The following is a 26,700-nucleotide window of genomic DNA, read 5'->3' on the forward strand; positions in this document are numbered from 1 at the left end:
ATTGAAGATGCTTTCAGGTGAAAACAGAAGTTCATGGATTTAATAGATATCCATAGAAGCTAACAAAACTGATCACATGGACCACAACCTTATCTAACTCAAGGAAACTATGAGCCATGCCGTGTAGGGCCACCCAAGATGGAAGGGTCATGGTGGAGAGTTCTGACAAAATGTGGTCCACAGGAGAAGGGAATGGCAAACCACTTCAGTATTCTTGCCTTGAGAACCCCATGAACAGTATGAAAAGGCAAAAAGATAGGACACTGAAAGATGAACTCCCCAGGTGGGTAGGTGCCCAATATGCTATTGGAGATCAGTGGAGAAATAACTCCAGAAAGGATGAAGAGATGGAGCCAAAGCAAAAACAACACCCAGTTGTGGATGTGACTGGTGATGGAAGTAAATTCCAGTGCTATAAAGAGCAATATTGCACAGGAACCTGAAATGTTAGGTCCATGAATCAAGGCAAGTTGGAAGTGATCAAGCAGGAGATGGCAAGAGTGAACGTCGACATTTTAGGAATCAGTGAACTAAAATAGACTGGAATAGGTGAATTTAACTCAGATGACCATTGTATCTACTACTGTGGGCAAGAATCCCTTAGAAGAAATGGAGTAGCCATCATAGTAGACAAGAGTCCAAAATGCAATACTTGGATGCAATCTCAAAAATGACAGAATGATCTCTGTTCATTTCCAAGACAAACCATTCAGTATCAACAGTAATGCAAGTCTATGCCCTGACCAGTAATGCTGAAGAAGCTGAAATTGAACAGTTTTATGAAGACCTACAAGACCTTATAGAACTAACACCCCAAAAAAGATGTCCTTTTCATTATAGGGGACTGGAATGCAAAAGTAGGAAGTCAAGAGATACCTGGAGTAACAGACAAATTAGGCCTTGGAGTACAAAACTAAACAGGTTGAAGGCTAACAGAGTTTTGCCCAGAGATAGCACTCTTCATAACAAACACCCTTTTCGAACAACCTAAGTGAAGACTCTACACATGAACATCACCAGATGGTCAATACTGAAATCAGATTGATAATATTCTTTGCAGCCAAAGATGGAGAAGCTCTATATAGTGAGCAAAAACAAGGCTGGGAGCTGACTGTGGCTCAGATCATGAACTCCTTGTTGCCAAATTCAGACTTAAATCATAGAAAGTAGGGAAAACCACTAGACCATTCAGGTATGACCTAAATAAAATACCTTGGAGAAGGCAATGGCAACCCGCTCCAGTACTCTTGCCTGGAAAATCCCATGGATGGAGGAGCCTGGTAGGCTGCAGTCCATGGGGTCGCTAAGAGTCGGACACGACTGAGCGACTTCACTTTCACTTTTCACTTTCATGCATTGGAGAAGGACATGGCAACCCACTCCAGTGTTCTTGCCTGGAGAATCCCAGGGACGGGGGAGCCTGGTGGCCTGCCATCTATGGAGTGGCACAGAGTTGGACATGACTGAAGCGACTTACGTCAAAGCTGTATATTGTCATCTTGCTTATTTAACTTATGTGCAGAGTACATCATGTGAAATGCCAGGTTGGATGAAGCAAAAGCTGGAATCGAGATTGCCGGGAGAAATATCAATAACCTCAGATATGCAGATAACACCACCCTTATGGCAGAAAGCGAAAAAGAACTAAAGAGCCTCTTGATGAAAGTGGAAGAGGAGAGTGAATAAGCTGGCTTAAAACTCAACATTCAGAAAACTAAGATCATGACATCCAGTCCCATTACTTCATGGCAAACAGATGGGGAAACAATGGAAACCATGAGAGACTTTATTTTCTTAGGCTCCAAAATCACTGCAGATGGTGACAAATTAAAAGAAACTTGCTCCTTGGAAGAAAAGCTGTGACCAACCTAGACAACATATTAAAAAGCAGAGACATTACTTTCCAACAAAAGTCTATCTGGCCAAGGCTATGGTTTTTCCAGTGGTCATGTATAGATGTGCAAGTTGGACTATAAAGAAAGCTGAGCACCGAAGAATTGATGCTTTTGAACTATGGTGTTGGAGGAGACTCTTGAGAGTCCCTTGGACTGCAGGGAGATCCAACGAGTCAATCCTAAAAGAAATCAGTCCTGAATGTTCATTGGAAGGTTCTTCATTGAAGTTGAAATTCCAATACTTTGGCCACCTGATGCAAAGAACTGACTCATTTGAAAAGACCCTGATGCAGGGAAATATTGAAGGTGGGAGGAGAAGCGGACAACAGAGGATGAGATGGTTTGATGGCATCACTGACTCGATGAACATGAATTTGTGTACACTCTGGGAGTTCCTGATGGACAGGGAAGCCTGTTGTGCTGCAGTCCATGGCATCCCAGAGTCAGACACAAATGAGCTACTGAACTAATAGAAGCTATGGATAGATTGCTCAGGGAATAATAACGTGTGTAAGTGGCTCATGTTGACTAAATGAGATGTACCACTTGAGAGTTGTGAGTTAAGATTTTTTGCCACAAAATGAGGACTGCAGCCTGGGAGGCAGCATCTCAGATAACTGAGAGACTGCTCCAAAGTGGCAGTGGGGGAAAGTCTGTATATAAGGTTTTGGTGAAAGGGGAGTTCAATACCATGAAGCACTTATTTTACAAAAGGTTTTTTGTGAGTCATGAGGATCTGATGTCACCATGAAGAGTTTTAGTGCTTCTCTAGATCTGAGGAGATGCAAGGATTGAGATCATAAAATGTGCTCCTAAAAACATCCAACTATCTAAAGGCCTGTCCCACCAGATTCCCTGGAACACAGAATGCCTCACTCCACCCTGATCTCCCTCAGGGGTTGTTGAAGGTCAACAGCTATAGCAGCATGGGGTTCAATCTCCATGGCAGATGGCAAATGCCTTTACAGTTCAGTCACTGACAACACTCTTGGTAAGTGCCAATTTGTAGTTGACACTAACGAGTGCTCAGATATGTAGACACAGATATATACAATCTGGAAATGAATGACAGTATTGTAGCTATTTCTATACAGTATTCCTTTATGTTACAGCAGTCATTTCAGAATTTTCTTTATGTTGTTACTAATATTGAATCAGAAAATTACTTTTTCTCTTTAATTTAGAATTCAAAAGATAGCTACAACTGTATTCTGCTTTTGTATACTGTATGATAGATGAGACTTGTATAATTTTCAGAAATGTGTGAAATCTGTAATTTGAATATTATATAGTCATCTAGAGGTGTTTTCAGTTAGGACCTGAAGATAAGAAAAGTTAATTAATTTGTGAAGTAATTTAATTTACAGCTTAATTAGTACTTATGTGTTAATTTGATAGTATTTAATTAGTATTTATGTTTTAGGGCATTTGAAGAATACACAAATATACAGAATATGAACTAGATTTTGGAGAACTTACTGTGTGGTTGGAAAGGAAGACCTTTACTAAATTATTATGAAGGCAGGTAAAAATAGAAAATATGTATGCATTTGGTTTTTTATAGATTTTCATAGATTATTTATCTTATTATTTATGAAGGCATGAATAAAGCTTCAGCTACCCAAATATGCTAGTGTATTACTTTTAAGGTAGAGTGATGTGATCTTGATGACTTTCTACATTTTTAATTATTTTAATTCTTGAAAGTGATCATCTCATTATAGAGTATAATCAATTATTTTGTAAATGAGTATTTCTCACTTAAGTAGCTTTATTTTCTAATTTTATTTTCCATTTTTAATTTGGTTATTTGTTGAGCAAAATACTGAACTAAGGGACTGCTGTGAGTCAATAGCTTTCTAAATCCAATCTATTCTATAAATCTTTCCCTTAACTTAATGTTTAAACTCTTTGACTAGTTACACTGAACTTTGTGAACTCAGTGTTGCATAATTATAATAGCAAGCACATATATAATAGATAATATGACACTGTTTTAAGAGCTTGACAGGTATTAGCTCATATAGTATTTTTACTACCTGTTTCAATAGCCTCCTATTCATCCAGTTAGTGAGGAAGGGATTCCTAGCTTTAGGTCATGGGGATCACCAAAGAAACAACACTCAAAACTAGATAGATGAGATCAACAGCTTATTAGTTACATATACCACAGCCCAGGGGAGGAAAACATTGCATGCCTTACAGGCCATATGGAGGTTGTATTCAGGAGTGAGCAATCAGGGACCGTGGGAGGGAGAGTTTGTAGTATCAAGAGAGTGAGGTACCTCCTGGTTCCTGTGGGAATCTGTGCATGTCTTGCTTGAGTAATTCCATGGGTTGGTAGGGAACTGAAACCTGCTACTCAGGGATCAGCAGGAATTGCACCTGGTCCATTTGATAAGAAGGATTATTTGGCTAAGAGACCTTATCTTCATGAGCAGAGTAAGGAGAAGAACTTGCAAATTGGGCCATTTGAAGTCTTCCTGAAGACTTTCGAGTGTCCCTTGGACTACAAGGAAATCCAACCAGTCCAGCCTAAAGGAAATCAGTCCTGAATATTCATTGGAAGCACTGATGCTGAAGCTGAAACTCCAGTACTTTGGCCACCTGATGCGAAGAACTGACTCATTGGAAAAGACCCTAGTGCTGGGAAAGATTGAAGGCAGGAGGAGAAGGGGATGACAGAGGATGAGATGGTTGGATGGCATCACCAACTTGATGGACAGGAGTTTGAGTAAGCTCTGGAAGTTGGTGATGGATAGGGAAACCTAGCATGCTGCAGTCCATGAGGTCTCAAAGAGTTGGACATGACTAAGTGACAGAACTGAACTGATTTCATCATATGTCTAAGGAGCACATAATATTGAGCCTTAATTTTAGGCTTTACACCATACTACCCTACGAGGTAGGTAGAATTACTTACCCCATTTCATAGATGAAAAGACCAGGTATACAAGCTAAACTGCTTAACACTATGATGACCACACTTCCAACTATTCCTTATATATTTACTTTCCCTCAGTATAGATAGAAATTCTCAATATCCAGAAATAAAAGGAAGGCATAAAGAAATTCAGTGGGTCACCCCCATGTCTATCTCATAAACAGAAACGAACTGCTTCCACGTTTGTTTGTTTACTAGTTGTCAAGGAGTTTTCATCTCTGTGTCATGATTTTTGTTTTTCTTATAAATGTATAAACTCTGAAATTAAGTAAATACGTTTTAATTTCTTGATTGAGAGTTGCTGGACACAGTCATTATCAAGAGAGGTAATAGATTTTATTTTCTATTTCTAGGGCCTTTAAAGGAGAAGGCAGTGGCACCCCACTCCAGTACTCTTGCCTGGAAAATCCCATGGACGGAGGAGCCTGGTGGGCTGCAGTCCATGGGATGGCTAAGAATCGGACACGACTGAGCGACTTCACTTTCACTTTTCACTTTTATGCCCTGGAGAAGGAAATGGCAACCCACTCCAGTGGTCTAGCCTGGAGAATCCCAGGGATGGGGGAGCCTGGTGGGCTGCCGTCTGTGGGGTCCCACAGATTCGGACAGGACTGAAATGACTTAGCAGCAGCAGCAGCAGCAGGGCCTTTAAAAGCAGAAGAAATATTGAGATTATTTGGATTTTATTCTGTCTAGCATGAGAGGAAACAGTCACTGATCTAGTGTTTGTATGAGTAACTTAGCTATACTTCTTAAAAATAACTTTTGATCAATAGAAATTTTACTGGGTTACAACTTTGGAATTTGAAAATCCTATTTGTCATTATTTTTTTAAACTTTTTATTTTATATTGGAGTATAGCCGATTAACCACCCCACTCCAGTACTCTTGCCTGGAAAATCCCATGAACGGAGGAGCCTGGAAGGCTGCAGTCCATGGGGTCGCTGAGGGTCGGACTCGACTGAGCGACTTCACTTTCACTTTTCACTTTCATGCATTGGAGAAGGAAATGGCTACCCACTCCAGTGTTCTTGCCTGGAGAATCCCAGGGACGGGGCAGCCTGGTGGGCTGCCATCTATGGGGTCGCACAGAGTTGGACATGACTGAAGTGACTTAGCAACAGCAGCAGCATAGCCGATTAACAATGTTGTGATAGTTTCAGGTAGACAGCAGCTGAGGGACTCAGCCATACACATACATGTATCCATTCTCCCCCAAACGCGATTTGTCATTATTTTTTAGCAAACATACTTTAACTATGCAACAGGAAGTAGTTGATGGTTATCTGTGATTTATATCCTATTTTATCACGCTAATAATATCAGAATATCTCATTTTCCTGGATAAAATTGGATATATTTTTCTAGATTTGGTCTTCAAGTAATGCAAATCAAATTATAAACTGCCTGAATTGACTCTAGTTTTGTTTTACTTTTTTTTGGTATGACCAAATCTTTAATATAAGGAAGATGCTGCTGCTGCTGCTAAGTCGCATCAGTTGTGTCCGACTCTTAGTGACCCCATAGACTGCAGCCCACCAGGCTCCTCCGTCCATGGGATTTTCCAGGCAAGAGTACTGGAGTGGGGTGCCATTGCCTTCTCCGGTAAGTAAGATAAGTATATATTTATAGAGTATTACTTATCAGGAACTGTCTGACAATCAAAAACAGAATTTGCACACTTGAGTTTGTTCATTGCCTTCCCCTTGTCTGTGAACATTGTCAAATTAACTTTTTAAAAAAATAAAAACAATTTCACATCTACTTATTAAATAGTATTGAGTCATGTGGTCCACAGGGATAATAAACTTTGCTAGTCTTACTTTTTGTCTTAATGAGAGTTGTGCCTCATTGATGTAGTGTCAGAGTGCAAAGTGCTGTTAGTTCTACTGTAACACATCAGTTTGTTCCAATTGATGTATCAGGGAATAATTTGAGCATGATGGTGAATTTTGCATTTGCTTATGGGCAATTCCATCAGAGAGAAATGTTCAGTGAATTCAGAAAACCACACTCAGCTGACCTGAGCTGCCTAGGAATACCCTAAACACACATGTTGCTCAAACCTTCACCCTCCAGGTCTGGTGTCACAGCTTTCCATCCAGTTTCAGATCATCCTCCTCCTTACTGCTTTGTAACTCCCAACCCACTTCCACAAACAACCGTCAGATCTTTTTCAGGGTAATGTGCCATATTTATTTTAATCCTTATGTCATTTTTAGCAATTTAACATGTATGAAACTTTTGATACCATTTTTTATTAGGTTCCTTTTTTAAAATGTAAAACTGATGCAGTTTTTTAAGTGTTGTGCCCTTAACTTCATTTTCCCTGTAAGCCGATAGTTTTATTGCATGATTTTGCACAGTTCAGTGAAATTTTTAGGGGCACATATATTGTGATGCAGCAGAATGACTGCAATTGAAGAAGTTATCCTCCCTTTTTTTTTTCTTTCCAAATTACCTTTGGCTTTTAGTTAATTCATTGTAATACTGTGATTACTTTAGTAAATTTACTAATTATAGATGTTATAAATTGCATATAGAAATTCAGTAGACTTTTTAAAATAATTGGACCATTGGAGATCACAGATGCCTTTAAAATATGTCACCTGTGAGGGGCCCAGAGGGAACTGTCAGGAACCCATCAACCAAATTTAAGGCTAAAAGCATAATTTATTATTATAACATTATTAAAATATATGTTTGGGGTAAAAAGAAATTTAAAAATTATAAAAAATCATGATCTCTAGTACATTTGTTTTTATCCATCTGCATATATAATAAGCCTAGAAAACCATATTGGAAGGATAGAAATCACTACATTAGCAGTATTAGTAGTTTCAGTATGATAAAATTATGAGGAACTTTTGTTTGCTCTCTGTATATTTTTTTCCATCATGAGTAAAAGTGATAATAAAAAGTTGAATCGAAAGAAAAACTACAGAGGTGGGGAGAGCACACAAATATGGGGGGTATTGTACTAACAATAGTGTAATGTGTTTCTTCATGAGGCTTTTAAGGGGGACACGATCCATAATGGGGGAAATTAGTAACCCTTGCCAGGAATTCTATCCAAAACTTAAATATAGGGCTACTTTTCATTTTGTGCCCACTATATTCTTGACACATTACTAGACTTTTTTCCTTTGTACCTTATCTCATTTAATCCTCAGAACATATCTTATAAAGTTGAGATTCCATTCCCACTTGACCGAAGAATAAATCAAGGCTTGAAGAGATTATTTACCTGCTGCCTTGGGTGCTGCACTGTTACCATTATAATGCATTACTTTTTCCCCTGAGGACAAGTGTATTTTTGAATCACTTGTTTGAAACTCATTGCCTTAAAATATTGTAAAACATTGCCACTCAAGACTCATGAATCTATATTTCATGTTTTGCCACAAAGAAATAAATACTGCCTCAGTGTTTATCTGTGAAATTGAATTGTGGCCTCTGTTCCATATAGCATTCTTATTTGACATTTTCATATTTTTCTCTGAGAAATCAAGTAATAACATTAACAAAATATAAAAGAAATTGTTGGCTATCGGAAATTTAGCTGTCCTTTGATACCTTGAAATTGTTTAAAAATATTTGCCAACTAAATTCTACTCATTAGATAATCATATTTGTCTATTCAAATGTTATTGAAAATAATTGTATCCTCATGGGTAAATGTCTTAGCTTCATTAAGTTCACTTCCACTCAAGCATAATATAAAATCACCATTTGATTCTTGTTTAAATCCTCTAAAAGCTATCTTTGTGACTAGTTTATTGATTTAGACATATACTTTGTCATGTGAACTTAATCCTTAGATCTTGTAATCACTTATATAATTGTCCTGAAGAAACTTAAGTGTTGTTCCCACTTCTTGTACACTCCTCTTAGAGAAAAGATAGTTTGGAGCATGACTAAGAAAACTAAAATCCTTTGCTTTACAAAGTAAAATTACACTTCGAAGGGCTAACACTAAAAACTCATGAGGAAGGTCTGCAGCTTCAACCTTTGCATTCATAGGCTTCTTTTTGGAACCTAGCTGCCATACTTGGAGGAAGCAAATGCCGCCCAAGTGGAGAGGAAACAAGACACCTATTAGACAACCAGCACAGGTGCCAGCATTTGAGTGAGACATCTTGACCTGTCAGCCAACATGCTGATAGTTGTATACATGTTTGGCATAGCAATGGTTGTATGACTCTTCCTATAGAAGAGAAAGGGGCTTTCCAGGTGGCTCAGTGGTAAAGAATCTGCCTGCTAAGCAGGAGATGTCGGTTTGGTCCCTGGCTCGGGAAGATCCCCTGGAGAAGGAAGTGACAACCCACTCTAGTATTCTTGCCTGGGAAATCCCATGGACAGAGGAAACGGATGGGCTACAGTCCAAGGGGTTGCAAAGAGTTGGACATGACTTAGCAAATAAACAGCAGCAACAACATAGAAGAGAAAATCCTGTATCTTTTGGTGACTGTGTTCAAGGGAAGAAACAGCTGAAGACCTCTTAAGATTGTGTAAATTCCCTAAAAATAATTAGGGAAAATTAAAACTCATGAATATACACAGGCCTGTGCTGTGCTGTGCTGAATCGCTTAGTCGTGTCTGACTCTCTGTGACCCCATAAACTGTAGTGTGCTCCAGGCAGGAAGACTGGAGCGGCTTGCCATGTGCTTCGCCACAGGATCTTCCCAACCCAGGGATCAAACCCAGGTCTCCTGCATTGCTGGCTGATTCTTTACCATCTGAGCCACTAGGGAAGCCCAAGAATATTGGAGTGGGTAGCTTATCCTTTATCCCTTCTTGCAGGGGGCCATTAAGCCCCCACCCCTGGAACCAAACCAGGGTCTCCTGCATTGCAAGTGGATTCTTTACCAGCTGAGCTACCAGGGAAGCCCTATAAACAGGCCTAGTAATTCTTAATGCCAAAGCCAAAACTCTCTAACACGTTGTTAAGTAGAGTTATATGAGAACAAGTCAACAAATCCATGTATTATTTTGTGATGAATTTGAAAAATTATTTATGATATTTATAAAAGTATAAATCTTATGAGGATTACTTACAAGACTACTTTCATCATTCACACAAAGGAGTTTAACATGATCCCTTGATTTATTTGGCCAGAAAAAAAAAAGAGAAAGAAGAAAACCTTTAAGCAACATGGATCCTGACAAGAAATGGATCTTTTTCTCTTTAGCTTCTTTAGAGTATGATCCAGTCTTACCTGGATCATTGAAAAGAATCTTAGATATACTTAAAAGTCATTCTGTTATAAAGATATATACATTATATAGTATATATTTATAGGTTATCTTGGCTTTACAACATTTTACCAAAAACTCTTTCTCAGTTGATTGATAGACTATAAAAAAATGGTTACTTTTAAAACAATATTTGTTTTAAACTAGTGAAAGCAATGAGAAAGCAATTTTAAAGCAAATTGGTTTTCTTCTGAAAACTTTCTACCAGCTTTTAGAACCTGTCACCACATTGTGATTAACCAGAAAATGTTAATACAAAAAGGCCCTTAGAGATCATCTTTCTCATTTTTTGTTTTTCAAATGAGAAAATTGATGCCCCAGAAGCTGGTCAAGGTCTCTCAGTGCTTGAGAAGGGAAACGAACTCAGGTTTTTTTGTACTGTTTTCATTGTATCACCTTGCCTGTACCATTCAGTTATATATCTGTTTATTATTGTTAGAAGTATATATGCCTAATTTCACCAGCCAGTTTGTAAGTTTCTTTCGGGTAGCTTTTTATACTTTGTATATTCCTAAAAGAGCTATTGCACAAACTGTTTAACAATAAACAGTTCAGTTAGTGCATATTGATTGGGTGGGTGATTGACTTGAATATGTGTTTTTAACTTAGAATGCTTAGTGCAGTGTTCTAGTTCCCATTGAATATCATTTCAGTGCTTAAAAATTGATGATGCGTAAGTTATATGAATGATTATTATTTATTTCGAGGTAACTAGAAGACTGAACCCAGTCTGCTAATATTGACACCTTAAGTACAGGGCATCCTTAGTTAAAATAAGTGAAGTTAGTTCAGACAGAATAAGAAAGGACAAAAAGTTGCATGGATAATGTCTGTATATAAGCCAGCTTGTAAAATGGGAGGAGCTATCAGGAGAATGACAAATTAAGGAAAGTCTTTTGATTATTAGAAAATGATTATTTTCACAGGTCTCAACTGTAGCATAGTTACAGCTCTTTGAAATGGCAGCCCACTCCAATATTCTTGTCTGGAAAATCCCGTGGAGGGAGGAGCCTGTAGGCTACAGTCAGTCCATGAGGTTGCAAAGAGTCGGACACAACTGAGTGACTTCACTTTCTTTTCCATCAGAAACTACACTATGAGAGTTTTGTTACCAAAACAAATTCAAAACCTTGGATGTTGTAAAATAATCCTATTCGTTTCTAATATGTCTGTGTGTGTGGTGTGTTTTTGGGGACAAGAATGAGTCCAGCATGCCAAGAAACAATTTTTAAGGTGGTGGTTGTCTAAAAATTATTGCTTGGTATCATTAAATGTGTCATAGACTCAGTAATATAAAAAAATTGTGATCAACATTTATTGAGCACCTGATTTGAATTAATTATTCAAGTTAATTAAGGTGGAACACTTCTTTCATAATCAAATTGGTGACAGAGAAGATAAAGATATGTAAGGATATGACAAGGTATCTGTATAAGTGAGAACCTGAAAAGAGACAATTTACAGGATTTGAATGACTCAGTATAGTGAATGTAGGAACTCAGTTGGGTCTTATGAGACAAATGAGCTGTAACATTGTAATAAATATGAAGAGGGGATGTGGTAATTCCACTTGGGGGTTCCAAGGATGAAGGAGCAGAAGTCCGAGACTCTTGGAGAGTCAGCAGATCAGTGTAGGTGAAGTGAAGTGTTCATGTCAGAAATGCTTGGAAAACAAACGTGGGAAAGCTCGATATGGGCCAGAATGTTGAAAATCTTCCTTTCTTGCTTCTACTGTATTTATGCCCTCCCATCCCCCACCGTAGCCGGGGATAAATCATAGCCCAGAATGGAGTAGTGATGAAGGAAATGGAAAGCATATTAGTGTTGCAGAGAGAAACTTTGTGAACAGGGAGTAAAGAACCTGGCGTGAAGTTGTTGTTAGATGTTAGGATGTTATTCATGATAGGAAATTTGGGACCTTAGATGCAGATTAAAAGAATGAAACTCTTGACTCTTGGCAGCAATTTCATCTCCCTGAACCTCATATCCTTCCACACATCTACCTCATAAACATATATCCCTGGATCAACCTGATCAACCTGAATCAACCTAAATCCAAGCTGCCTCAGTCTCTTGATTTCTTTAGTAACAGCTGGTGTCACCATTGTGCATCATCCATTCATCCAGTGCCAGATTCTGTGATGCATCTTAGATGTCTCTCGCTACCCTCATGGCCAGTCAATTCCATTTATTCTATCTCCTGAGTAACTCTCAACCTAATTCCTTTTTTAATTTATACTGCTTAGCTATGTCAAATCTTTTTCCTAGAGCGTATAGTAGCCTTCTAAGAGACTTGATTTCCTTCAGCCTCCCCCATCCCAGTCCATTTTCTAACTGATGTCAGAAATGCTTTCTCAAAAGACAAATATCCTTTTGATGTTGTCTGTCATTTCTATGAAGTCGAAACTCTTTAGTGTGACATTCATGATATGACTCTTGCCTGTGTATCAATGTTAGTCCCTGAGACAGTTTCAGGAATTATGTAGAACCAGCATATAGTTTCCCCAATGTGTCATGTCATTGTATTTTCTATTCCTTTTGCCTGGGATGTTGCACTCTCCCAGACCTGGCCATTCTTTTCTAGGTAACCTGGCAGGTTTTTATTTCTTCCTAAAGAATTATACTATCTGGAGGGCAATTTTGCTTCATCCCCTTGCAGAATTAGGCTTTCCTATTCTGTTCAACCCTCACAGGTTTTGTAACTGTGCATCCAAATTTATTTACCTCATGTTTTCTTGAGGTCAGTGCCTATGCTTTATTTATCTTTACACTTCCAATTTTTAGCCCAAGAACTTCCAGATAACAAATTTTAAAAAAGGAAAAAAAATCTGTTGGATGCATTAATAGTTCTTCTTTATAAAAGTTGCAATGTTTAATTTTAGTAAGGTTTAAAATATACTTGACACATTTTTTTCTTCCAACTCATAAAGTACTAAAATTTTATTGTAATAGATGCCATTTATTAAATGCCTATTTCATATCAGGGACTTTGCTATGCAGCTTTAACAAAAAAACTATAGTGAAAAATGTCCAACTACACAAAATCAAAAAGAACACTGTAATGAGCCTCCAAAATCCATCATCAAATTCAGTATTGACAAGATTTTGCCACTCTTTATCAATCTTGTGAATTGAACATGGCTGAAGTGACCGAGCACGCACGTTGTTGTTATTGTTGCTGAAGTAATTTAACATTCTTTTCTTTCTACCCCTACATATGTCAGTATGCATCTCTAAAATATACAGACACATTCTTGTTTAGCTACAATGCCAATGTCACACCTAACAAACTTAGCAATTATTGCTTGAAATCATCTAATACCTCATCTTATTCAATTTCCTCCCAATTGTTTAGTGTCTTTTTAGAGATAACTTTTTCTGAATTAGGTTCACCATTCCATTTGGTAGGTAGGTCTTTTAAGTCTCTCTTAGGAGTTGTTCTTCCAATTGCTTTTTTGTTTTTCAGGCCCTTAACTGGTTGTTATCAGCTGTCCTGTAGAATATTTCATAACCTGGATCATTTTCTATGCTTGTTGTCCTCATGTTGTCATTTAATTTGTTCCTCTAAACCTTCTGTTTCCTATGAATTTGAAGTTGGGGCTAAAAGCTTGATTAAATGGGCTTCCCTTGTAGCTCAGCTGGTAAAGAATCCACCTGCAATGCAGGAGACCTGGGTTTGATCCCTGGGTTGAGAAGATCCCCTGGAGAAGGGAAAGACTACCCACTCCAGTATTCTGACCTGGACTGTATAGTCCATGGGGTTGCAAAGAGTCTGACATGACTGATCATGTTCAAATTATTTTTGTATATAGACATTTTCTTCATCCTATTTTATGGTTGTATTGATGAATTAGAGCCCTAGTAGTGCGACTGAGTGACTTCACTTTCACTTTTCACTTTCATGCATTGGAGAGTCAGACATGACTGAAGAAACTTAGCAGCAGCAGTAGCAGTGAGACTTATGGGTCAAGGGCAGATGCGTGTGTAATTTTTCTAGACATTGTCAAATCCCTATCCAGGAGGGTTGTTTAATTTTGCATTTCCACAGTTTTTGAGAATACCTGTTTCCCTGTATTATTGTCAAAAATATGTTGCCTACCTTGGATTTTTGCCAATCTGCTGTGTGAAATATTTGCTTTTCTTTTTATGAGTTGTTTCTTCTGTTAACTGCCCATTCCTTGTTCATTTTTTGATTTGGTTGTTGGTTATTCCCTTTTAATTTTCAGGAGCTCCTAATGTAATATATTAGCCATTGTGTGTTAAATTGCAAACATTTGCCTTCTGATTTTTATCATATTTTTGTACCATTCAGAAAAAATTTTTTAAGTGTCTCTATGTATATGTATAGTTGAATTATCAATTGTTTGTTGTTTCTGGATTTTGAGTCATAATTAGGGAAGTTCCATTTGTTGTCTATTTACGTGCTAATCAGTTCAGTTCAGTTCAGTCACTCAGTCATGTCCGACTCTTTGCGACCCCATGAATCGCAGCATGCCAGGCCCCCCTGTCCATCACCAACTCCCGGAGTTCACTCAGACTCATATCCATGGAGTCAGTGATGCCATCCAGCCATCTCATCCTCAGTCATCCCCTTTTCCTCCTGCCCCCAATCCCTCCCAGCATCAGAGTCTTTTCCAATGAGTCAGCTCTTCGCCTGAGGTGGCCAAAGTACTGGAGCTTCAGCTTTAGCATCCTTCCTTCCAAAGAAATCCCAGGGCTGATCTCCTTTAGAATGGACTGGTTGGATCTCCTTGCAGTCCAAGGGACTCTCAAGAGTCTCCTCCAACCCCACAGTTCAAAAGCATCAATTCTTCGGCGCTCAGCCTTCTTCACAGTCCAACTCTCACATTCATACATGACCACAGGAAAAACCATAGCCTTGACTAGATGGACCTTAGTTGGCAAAGTATGTCTCTGCTTTTGAATATGCTATCTAGGTTGGTCATAACTTTTCTTCCAAGGAGTAAGTGTCTTTTAATTTCATGACTGCAGTCACCACCTGTAGTGATTTTGGAGCCCCCAAAAATAAAGTCTGACACTGTTTCCACTGTTTCCCCATCTATTTCCCATGAAGTGATGGGACTGGATGCCATGATCTTCGTTTTCTGAATGTTGAGCTTTAAGCCAACTTTTTCACTCTCCTCTTTTACTTTCATCAAGAGACTTTTTAGTTCCTCTATACTTTCTGCTAATACAGCTCCTTTAAATATAGAACTATTATGTTTTACTATACGGTAAGGCTAGCACCCCTCCTACGTTGCTTTTACAGGGTCTTCTTGATCATTCATGCTTAATTGTTTTATAATTAAGTTTATTTTACAAATAAAGAAATGAACACTTCCATAGAAGTTCCAGGGCCATGGCAGTGTTGAGAAAAGTAAAAAAAGTAATAACTGTTCATAATGATCCTTCATACCTTGTCTTCATATGAAAGTTAATTGTAGCAATCTTTTTGCAACTGAAACAGTTTCAGAAGGATACATAATTAGAAGGAAGAGAGGCAGAGTATATTGGAAACATTCATTTTAGTCAGTGCTTCCCAAAGTGTGGCTGTGTAACTTTGGCTGAATGTTTAGCACAAAACAAAGCAGTGGCATTCTACTGACGTAGTAGTCATTATTTTCTTCACTGCTCTGTAGTCACAGTAAAAAAAAAAAAAAGATTTCACTGAAGAATATCCTTGATAAAACAGTAAAAATTAGGCATTTTATTAAATCTTGACCATGAAATGCTGAATCATTTTCAAAATGGGGAGTATATACATAAAGCTCTTCTTCATGCCAAAGTATGGTGGTTGTCTTGAGAAAACGCAGCTGTGTGACTGAGTTGTGAGCCAAAATAGTCTCTTTTTATTGAATATTACTTTATATGAAAAACTGACTGACTGATAGTTATGGTTATTCAGATGGGTATTTGGCAGACATTTCTACAAAAATAAACAAAGTGAATCCATCACTTCCAGGAAAACAACCAATAGGATTTACTGCCAAAATAAAATCTGGACTTTGAGGAGAAAACAATTTTGGAAAACTGGTATCCTCTACCGTGAGCTTGTCCATTTCTCAAAGCTGAAAGATTTTTCTGATATTAACAGTGGTGGCATTAACATATTTTATTGTAAATAATATATTCAATGTATGAACATTTGGAAAGCCTGCCAAACTCAGTGATCCAATATTTTCCTTTTTTAAAAATATAAATTTATTTATTTTAATTGGAGGCTAATTACTTTACAATATTGTAGTTGTTTTGCCATACATTGACATGAATCCGCCACAGGTGTACATGTGTTCTCCGTCCTGAATCCCCCTCCCACCTCCCTGATCCAATATTTTCTAAATGGCTAATAGTTAATAATACAAAATCACTCATGAGTAATCAATCTCGTCAAAGTATAAGATAAACCAATGGATTTTAAATGTAACAAAGTCAGGCTATTATTGATGTGGTTTCTGATTCCACATTCCAACAAATTTAAAAGCTACCATTTGTCAAGTCTTAATGTAGTATCATAGAATATCCAAAATTATCTTAAAAGGTTATTAAAATACTTTTGTGAGGCTGAGTCTTCACGTTATAAAACATATAGAAACAGATTAAATGCAGAATTAGATGTAAGAATCCAATTGTCTTTAATTAAGCCAGATATTTGCACAAATGTTTAATTATGTTACTCTTCTCAGTAAAATTTTTGTTTTGATTTGGAAATTACAGTTTCAAAATATTCATTTCTGTTAATATGTAATGGGTTTATTCTATTTTTGTTTTTAAATGAATTAAATATTTACATTTTTCTTTGATTTAATTTCTAATATAATAATTATTGATACATATCACTCACATTGGGCTTCCCTGATGGCTCAGTGGTAAAGAATATACCTGCTAATGCAAGAAACACAGGTTTGATCCCTGGGTCAGGAAGATCCCCTGAAGACAGAAATGGCAACCCATCTCCAGTATTCTTGCCTAGGAAATCCCATGGACAGAGCAGCCTGGCAGGCTACAGTTGATGGGGTTGCAAAAGAGTCAGACACAACTTAGCAACTAAAACAAAACAAGAAAAAAAATCACATTAATAAAAGCTTTTGGGATCAATAATTTTTAGGAATATAAAGAGTTTCTAATATCAAAAAGTTTGTGAACCATCTATTTACATGAGCATAATAAGTCATGTTTTAATTTTGATTACAATGGGTTTTAAGTTTACCTGTATACATTAAAACACAGCTTTAATGTTTTTTCACAATTTCTCTAACCTGAGCAAGTGACCTTTATTTTGTTAATCATTGTGTTTTGAAAAAACTGGAAACTATCGTATCATTCTGTTTCATTAGAATAACTTAGAAGACTTTTTGATTTTGTTACAACCTGGGTAGTAGATGCTAAGTACAGAGGTTTGACTTAAAAGCCTTACTTTTCTTTCATACATTCACAGCATATTTCCTTTTATTTCTCTAAAGACTATCAGCCATATACTGAGTAATATTAGAATGTTCTGTACTATTGTTCAGTCATATCCATGACTCTTTCCATGGTCCCAGAGATTGCAGCACACCAGGCTTCCCTGTCCTTCACCATCTCCCAGAGTTTGCTCAAATGATGCTGTGAAAGTGCTGCACTCAATATGCCAGCAAATTTGGAAAACTCAGCAGTGGCCACAGGACTGGAAAAGGTCAGTTTTCATTCCAGTTCCAAAGAAGAGCAATGCAAAAGAATGCTCAAACTACCGAACAATTGCACTCATCTCACATGCTAGTAAAGTAATGCTCAAAATTCTCCAAGCCAGGCTTCAGTAATACATGAACCGTGAACTCCCTGATGTTCAAGCTGGTTTTAGAAAAGGCAGAGGAACCAGAGATCAAATTGCCAACATCTGCTGGATCATGGAAAACGCAAGAGAGTTCCAGAAAAACATCTATTTCTGCTTTATTGATTATGCCAAAGCCTTTGACTATGTGGATCACAATAAACTATGGAAAATTCTGAAAGAGATGGGAATACCAGACCACCTGACCTGCCTCTTGAGAAAATCTGTATGCAGGTCAGGAAGCAACAGTTAGAACTGGACATGGAACAATAGACTGGTTCCAAATAGGAAAAGGAGTACGTCTACGCTGTATATTGTCACCCTGCTTATTTAACTTCTATGCAGAGTACATCATGAGAAACGCTGGACTGGAAGAAACACAAGCTGGAATCAAGATTGCCAGGAGAAATATCAATAACCTCAGATATGCAGATGACACCACCCTTATGGCAGAAAGTGAAGAGGAGCTAAAAAGCCTCTTGATGAAAGTGAAAGAGGAGAGTGAAAAAGTTGGCTTAAAGCTCAACATTCAGAAAACGAAGATCATGGATGGCATCTGGTCCCATCACTTCATGGCAAATAGATGGGGAAACAGTAGAAACAGTGTCAGACTTTATTTTTTGGGCTCCAAAATCACTGTAGATGGTGACTACAGCCATGAAATTAAAAGACACTTACTCCTTGGAAGAAAAGTTATGACCAACCTAGATAGTATATTCAAAAGTAGAGACATTACTTTTCCGACTAAGGTCCGTCTAGTCAAGGCTATGGTTTTTCCTGTGGTCATGTATGGATGTGAGAGTTGGACTGTGAAGAAGGCTGAGTGCCGAAGAATTGATGCTTTTGAACTGTGGTGTTGGAGAAGATGCTTGCGAGTCCCTTGGACTGCAAGGAGATCCAACCAGTCCATTCTGAAGGAGATCAGCCCTGGGATTTCTTTGGAAGGAATGATGCTAAAGCTGAAGCTCCAGTACTTTGGCCACCTCATGCGAAGAGTTGACTCATTGGAAAAGACTCTGATGCTGGGAGGGATTGAGGGCAAGAGGAGAAGGGAATGACCGAGGATGAGATGGCTGGATGGCATCACTGACTTGATGGACGTGAGTCTGAGTGAACTCCGGGAGATGGTGATGGACTGGGAGGCCTGGCGTGCTGCGATTCATGGGGTCGCAAAAAGTCGGACACGACCGAGCAACTGAACTGAACTGAACTGGGTCAGTGATGCCATCCAACCATCTCATTCTCTGTTGCCCCCTTCTCAATCTGTTGCCCTCAATCTTTCCCAGCATCAGGGTCTTTTCCAATGAGTTGGCTCTTTGCATCAGGTAGTCAAAGTATTGGAGCTTCGGCATCAGTCCTTCCAATGAATATTCAGGGTTGATTTCCTTTAGGATGGACTGGTTTGATCTCTTTACTGTTCAAGGGACTCTGTAACTGTGATTATTTCTAATAGGAGTCTTAATTTCAAAGTTCCCATTTTTAAATTTCTTTTTTCTAATTGGGACATAATTTTAATCGGTAAAACTTTCTAAAATTAAAGCCAAGTTCTTACTACTACACAATAGACAACATTAAAAATTGTATAAATGTAAAGCAGTTCTTAATACTTCATGGGGAGCTGGGGAGCAATTTTATAATTAGTGGTAGAAAAGTATATTATCTATATGTTATTAGGGAAGCATTGAGTTAAGTAGTTATTATGGACTTTGTCTCAAGTGCAGAGTTTTCTGTACCTGAGAGAAATCTCATTTTCGGGGTACTTAGCCCAAAGTTTTAATATATTTAACAAGTATACTTTGTCATTCTGCATTTCTAAAGAAAGTGTTTTAACACTTAAAAGATGATATAGGAGCCTTTGTTGCTCAAGATCAGTGTCAAGGCATGAAGTATCATTACTGATTTTTAAGAAGGTAGCACAAAGTACAGGAAATTGCACATACTGCTTGTTTTAATAACACTAGATGATAAATAGAGAAAAGGGAATATTTGTCACATAGGGAACCCAGATGATACAAGGAAGGTTGTAGATTGATGTCTAGGACTGTGGTTATTAATTTGTTGGTATGACTCAATAAGAGTACAGAGAACTGCCTCAAGTCCACAGGATACTCTTCCCCTTTGAAGGAAGGAAAAGGGATGGAAGAGCATGTACCAGACTTCTGTCTCCTCAGTTCAACTCATCATATGCATGAGTCTACTATTTTCATGTTGCTGTACAGATACTGTGTTAGAAATTGATCCTGCTGTTTAAGGTATTTATGGTCTGAAGAAAGTGATAAGATATTGTATACTTCAATAGCTCTAAGAGAGAGAAAAACTAAATAGAATTGTGCACCTTAAGGAGAATCATTTTAATTTCCAAGAAGAACTTGGGAGTTGGTGTGAGTGGAGGAAGACCTAGGGAGTTGGTGTTTGAGCTGGGTCTTAAAGGAAGAATAGGTAGTATTTCAATAGACATCAAAAAGGGAGGACAGCGCCTCAGGAAATACTGGTTCAAAGGTCTAAATTCTGCACAACACAGAAAAGATCTGCCATGTTAGAATTCCCAAGTTTTTGTTTACAAGTGAATCTAACTTGATTTATGCTACTTAGAGGTGTATTACATGGAAAGTGGGAAAGTAGGTGCACTCTTGGCTGCTTACCTCTGGATGGCACTGGACTTGAACTTGATTTTAGATGTACTGTTTAAAGGAGTAGCTAATGTGGCCTTAATGTAAATCTTAAGTTTACCTGACACCATACTCCATACTAAAGTTGATGTACTCCAAAATGAACAAGGTACTGTCCCAGTCTACTAGCTCCTGACAGTTTACTAGGGGGAAGAAGGAGGTAGAGAAGCTGACAAATGCACTCCTTTTAGTGGAAATGTTTTGAGATTGGAAGTTAAAAGTCAATTAGTATGTGTTGTTGAAGAAAGCTGAAATTCATGCCTTTAGTTACAAGATCTTTTTTGCAGTGTTCCTCAAATGATCGTACCCAGCAGTAGAGCTCTTGCAGAAAGGGCTTGGTTGCTTTGGTTTTAAGAGCTCAGTTAAAAAGGGGAACTGAAGTCTCAGACCTTTAGAAGGCGACAGGATTCCCCACTTACGAAGGGGAATTTTCAGTGCTCTTTGGATCCTCAGCGAATATTTGCCACACCCTGTGTTCAGGGCTGGGCTCCTGATGCTCCTGGGGTCCCTATACCACTCAGGCTCCAAGGACTAGAGGAGATGTTGTGTAATTTGCAAGATTCTTGCCTCTGATGGTATTACAATTTTCTACTTCCCAGTCTATCACTAAATGACCTTAGGTCTCAGTTACTTATTATAGTACATATTTTAATTGTTTTGATGGTCGATTCATATTGTAATCTAGAGTAAGAGAACTAATAATTTTATAATCTTCTAGGCCATTTTGGAATAGTGGAAAATAATGTATATTCAGGTAATGGCAGACATTTAAATATGAGTTTACTATAAAATTACACATCTATGACAATCTAATTTAAAACCCATGCTTTTCTTATAAGGGATAGAGAGTTTTTAGAACATCTCTGTGTTCCTTTCCATTTGTCCATTCCTTCTGAAATGTGTAATGTCATCAATTTCTATATTTGATGTAATTGCCTGTAATTGTCTGCCAAGAAATAAGATGACATCAGTATTATTTCAAAGCGTTGAGCCACCTGCCCGTCTCTGTCCTTTTTGCAGTGGTTTCTGCCAAAATGGAACATCTAGAAAGGAGAGGAGAGTCAGCAACTGTAATTTACTGTTTGTATTGATAATTTCAGTTACTTTTCTTACAGTCACACTTAAAATGTTTGTTTGAGTATGCTTTTTATATTTAAGATATTTTGTCATTGCAGTGTGTTAAATTTTTTTTGAAGCTATTAAATTATCTTCTAAGGATGCCCTTAAAAATCTTCAAAAATTGAGGGATTAGTATGTTCAGTGGAATCAAAAATTTCTGCTTTGCTAGAATTGTTTGTATGTTAAACACATTTTTTAACCTCTTCAAGTATCTGTATGTAAAGTTAATTACACACATTACTCTCAGTAATATTCTCTCCTATAGAGATTATATCTCTTCTATAGATATATATTCAAGAATGGATAGAATTTGTATGTTTTTCTTTTATATTTTAATGGATAGAATTTGTATATTTTTCTTTTACATTTTAATGGATAGAATTTGTGGGGTTTTTTTTTTGCTTTTCCATTTTTTAATGAAATAAACTCAAGAAGAAAAATGTAAAAATTAAATTGAATAATTTATTTTAAAGATACTTAGTAGCTTAAAATGCAGCAATTAGTTCTCTTTAACATTTAGCCTCTTAGAGGCAAGTAATTTGCTGATTACCTCTGCTGCTGCTGCTAAGTCGCTTCAGTTGTGTTCAACTCTGTGCGACCCCATAGACGGCGGCCCACCAGACTCCCCCATCCCTGGGATTCTCCAGGCAAGAACACTGGAGTAGGTAGCCATTTCCTTCTCCAATGCATGAAAGTGAAGTCGCTCAGTCATGTCCAACTCTTAGTGACCCCATGGACTGCAGCCTACCAGGCTCCTCCATCCATGGGATTTTCCAGGCAAGAATACTGGAGTGGGGTGCCATTGCCTTCTCCGGCTAATTACCTCTAAAGACTCATAATTTTAAGAATTTGTAACTTTGTAACATATCTTAATTTGTAACATATCTTAATTTTCTAGTGGGATTAATTTATATAAAGTGATCTAGTATCAGAATAAACTGAAAAGTGTCAGAATAAGCAATTTTTAAAATATAATTCATCTTTATGCTTTTGGTGTTTTGTTTTCCAGTAGATAATTACTTAATAGGCATAATTTCAGCTGATGAATTTCAAGCATAACTTCTTTCAGCTATAATAACATATCTGATAAAAGATACATTTTTGTAGCACTCTTGAGATCATAACCTTTGTAAAATAATCTCTTAGGACACATGACACTGATATATAAAAAGTATGAGTTCTTATTTTATAACTGGAGAAGACAGTGGCACCCCACTCCAGTACTCTTGCCTGGAAAATCCCACGGATGGAGGAGCCTGGTAGGCTGCAGTCCATGGGGTCACTAAGAGTTGGACATGACTGAGTGACTTCATTTTCACTTTTAAACTTTCATGCATTGGAGAAGGAAATGGCTACCCACTCCAGTGTTCTTGCCCAGAGAATCCCAGGGACGGGGAGCCTGGTGGGCTGCCGTCTATGGGGTTGCACAGAGTCGGACACGACTGAAGTGACTTAGCAGCAGAATTGACATGACTCTCAGTTGTGAGGGGGAAATATTTCTTAGCATGAGAAACACTCTTACAGTTGAGACGGACCTGGGGAAAGGAGAGCTGAAAGATACTGTTGGGAAAAGGCAATTATCAGATTTCGTGACTAACTAAATGCAGATTCCTAAGATAAAGGGTCCAGGATAACTGTAAATCAGAGCCAGGGTTACTGGTATTGTGGTGATTTTATAACTTCAAGAGGAAAGTAAGGACCAGCTGGTTTATGGTAGGAGACTGGTTTTAAACATGTTAATTTTAAGGTTCCAGCATGTCACAGGCAGTTCAAAATGGCCCAGGTCCGATGGAAGGGCAGAGCAGTGCTAACTCGAGGTCTTTAGCAAAGGTGCAGGAGTCTGTTACAGGGCCTGCTTGGTTTTCATGCACATACCCTTCTCTCTCCTTTACCCACTCCACCCTCCTCCTACCAGTATGGTGAGGCTCACATAGTCCAGCAGAGTTTTGTTTGTATCAGGAAGATGGAAGCCTTGGGTCAGAACACTCACTTGAGAGAATGAATGCTGATGAAGGAGATGCAGGGAATGTCTAGGAAGAGGGTACAAGTGGTGAAAGAAATTGGAGGTTTCCTGGCTTCAGAGCCACAAAAGCCAAACTAGGGGAGAGTTGCCTAGCAAAAGGCAGATCTGAGTTTTGCACAGAGGCAGGAAGGCTGGAGATCACAGAGGTAGCATCTCAGCTGGGATCTGAAGAGTGTGAAGAGCTGCCCTTCAGTGGGTGTGAAGTTTCAGTTATGCTAGATGACAAAGTCCTAGACATCTGTTATACAACGTTGTGCTTCTAGTTAACAGTAATGTACTGTACAGTAATTACTATAACTTGTTAGGTGGGTAGAGCTCATGTTATATATTTTTTACCGTAAGTTTTAAAAGGGGAAAAGACAAAGTCCTTGATAACTTTTTTGCAAACTGTGCTATGTGAAGACATTGAGACAAGATTCTTAGAACTGGCTGATTTTTTTTTTTTTCTTTTCCCGAATTGCTTCTGTCTGAATTCACTGTCAATATGGTTGAGAGCATTTCTGCAATTAGATTAAAATGCTTGGTTATGGGATTGAGTAGGTGTGACCATCAAACCAGTAACTCTGTAGAGGAGTCATTTAACATTTCAAAAGGCATTAAGATGCCTAAAGATGTGATTTCACAAAAATCAGATGTAGTCTTGAGTAGCATGTCTGTGATGGTGGAGCGTTGTCCAATGGTGATATCTCTGTAGGCTGTGCAGTCAGAGTCAGAGCCACAGGTGTTTGTTGGGCACTTGAAATGTGACCAGTGTGATTGAGCAACTGGACTTTGAATTATATTTAATTTTAATAAATTTAAATATAGTCACATGTGGCTGATGGCTACTATATAAGGCAACCCAGGTCTAGAGACTTCAGGAAAGTTAATCAGAGCATAAGTGAAGTAGGAACCCAGTTCTTGGGCATTTTGGATTTGAAATGAAAGATGAGGAAAGGTTTTACAAAGTATTACCGGAGACCAGAACTCCAGCTTATGGTTGTAAATGGAATCTTTTGGATATGGTATTGAGAAAATGGAGTATTTCCTGCCATATCAGTAAAAAAGGATGTCAGGGTCATCAGTGATTTCATCTCTCCAAATGTGAATTTCTGAGCCCTGAGGGCACCCAGGAAGCTGAAGTGATCTGGCAGCCATGGCTGCAGCCACTCCCTGTGGTGAGCACAGAAGCTCAGGATGTAAAAAAAATGCAGGATACTGGCCCAGAGAGCTGAGATGCATATGAAAGGAATGATGTCAGTGAGCCCAGGCTCTTGCATCTTCCCATGTGTAGAAAAACACTAAATTCCTTGACTTGAGGTATCTGGTTTTCTTTAATTCGCAAAAATACTTTTGATGTTCAGACCTGCCCTTTGTTGCAAACTTCTGTATAACCTGACTCCTTCCTCTCCCCTCTTGGAGCAGTTCTCTCAGGGTTACTTGAGATGCTGCCTCCTGGGCTTAAGTCCTAAAACTTTCCATCAAATAAAACATAACTCTCAACTTTTTACCAACTGAGCTATAAAGTAAAATCACTCAGTCACGTCTGACTGTTTGGATCCCATGGACTGCAGGCTGCCAGGCTCCTCCATCCATGGGATTTTCCAGGCAACAATACTGGAGTGGATTGCCATACCCTCCTCCAAGGGATCTTCCCCACCCAGGGATCAAACCCGGGTCAGGAAGATCCTCTGGAGAAGGAAATGGCAACCCACTCGAGTACTCCTGCCTGGAAAATCCCATGGACAGAGGAGCATGGTAGGCTCCTACAGTCCATGGGGTCACAAAGAGTTGGACATGACTGAGAGACGTCACTCACTCACTCAACTTTTAGGTCGTGACTGTTTTTTAAGTCAACAGTACTATCCTACTTCTTTTGTGTTTTATTTTATCAACTTTAAAAACATACAGAGATAGAAAGTAGGTGGGGAATAAACGTTCAGTAAAATGAATTTTAAGGAGAATTTATAAACTGCCTTAATCATTGAAAGAACTTTTCCACCTTCATATAAATAAACAAAGCAGTTAACTGAGAGGATAGTAGTATCCTCACCAGAAAAGATGCTTCTTTTACAGAAGCAGGAAGTAGGCTGATTCTTTCAATAGTGACACCATTTTAAAACTATAACTGAAGAAGTCTACATGTTGGTATAATTTTAAGATGTTAGTTTTCCCTTCTCTTCAGTGGGCTTCCCTGGTGACTCAGACAGTTAAGGATCTGCCTGCAATGTGGGTGACCTGGATTTGATCCCTGAGTTGGGACGATCCCCTGGAGAAGGGAACAGCTACCCACTCCAGTATTCTGGCCTGGAGAATTCCATGGACTGTAGTCCATAGGGTCACAAAGAGTCAGACACAACTGAGCAACTCTCACTTTTCAGTGTATAAATAGCTCTCTTAGGTGAGGCCACATCATCTCTCCCCTTGGCTATTGCAGTAGCTTCCTAGCTGGGGGTTGGTTGGTTTGTTTGCTTTGGGGTATTTTTGTTTGTGTGGGTTTGTTTTTATTTCCCCCCTCTGGAGTGGCTGTATCACACCAAGAATTGTATTTTTAAAAACACAGATCTGACCCACAACTCTGCTTAGGGAATTTTTATCTGAACTGTGTATACGATTGCTTCCCTGGTGGCTCAGTGGTAAAGAATCCACCTGCCAATGCAGGAGATGAGGGTTCATCCCTGGATTGGGAAGATCCCCTAGAGGAGGGCATGGCAACTCATGCCAGTATTCTTGGCTGGGAAATCCCACAGGGAGAGGGGCCTGGCAGGCCACAGTCCATGGGTTGCAAGAGTCAGACATAGCTTAGTGACTAAGTCACCACCACTACCGTGTATACAATTAAAGGTTCCAGAAACATTTTTTGAAGGCTGTTTTTCACTTTTGAAGTTAGTGAGTTAAGTGAACATTTTCTCAACTGATGAAAATAAAATTGGTAAAACATTTTTCATGAGCACATTGCTAGTATGCAACAAGAACTTTATAAAGATTTATAACCTTTCCCAGCATCA

At 38.4% G+C, this 26,700-nt stretch overlaps 1 protein-coding gene across 3 annotated transcripts in view; it reads left to right on the forward strand.

The window, feature by feature from the left end:
• Positions 1 to 26,700, forward strand: part of SESN3 (sestrin 3) — a 73,910-nt gene that overhangs the window by 22,690 nt on the left and 24,520 nt on the right. The window contains exon 1 of one of the 3 annotated variants that reach the window (XM_069554930.1): positions 1,992 to 2,886. The exons of 1 other annotated variant lie outside the window; for it this stretch is intronic. In XM_069554930.1, the coding sequence (XP_069411031.1) occupies positions 2,845 to 2,886 (42 nt within the window). In that variant the 5' untranslated portion in view covers positions 1,992 to 2,844. Of the gene's footprint in view, positions 1 to 1,991; positions 2,887 to 6,924; positions 7,021 to 26,700 lie in introns of those variants that run through there. One more of the 3 variants, XM_069554931.1, reaches the window with a different exon arrangement.

Source organism: Ovis canadensis, chromosome 15, assembly GCF_042477335.2.
Source record: "Ovis canadensis isolate MfBH-ARS-UI-01 breed Bighorn chromosome 15, ARS-UI_OviCan_v2, whole genome shotgun sequence".
Lineage (NCBI taxonomy): Eukaryota > Metazoa > Chordata > Mammalia > Artiodactyla > Bovidae > Ovis > Ovis canadensis.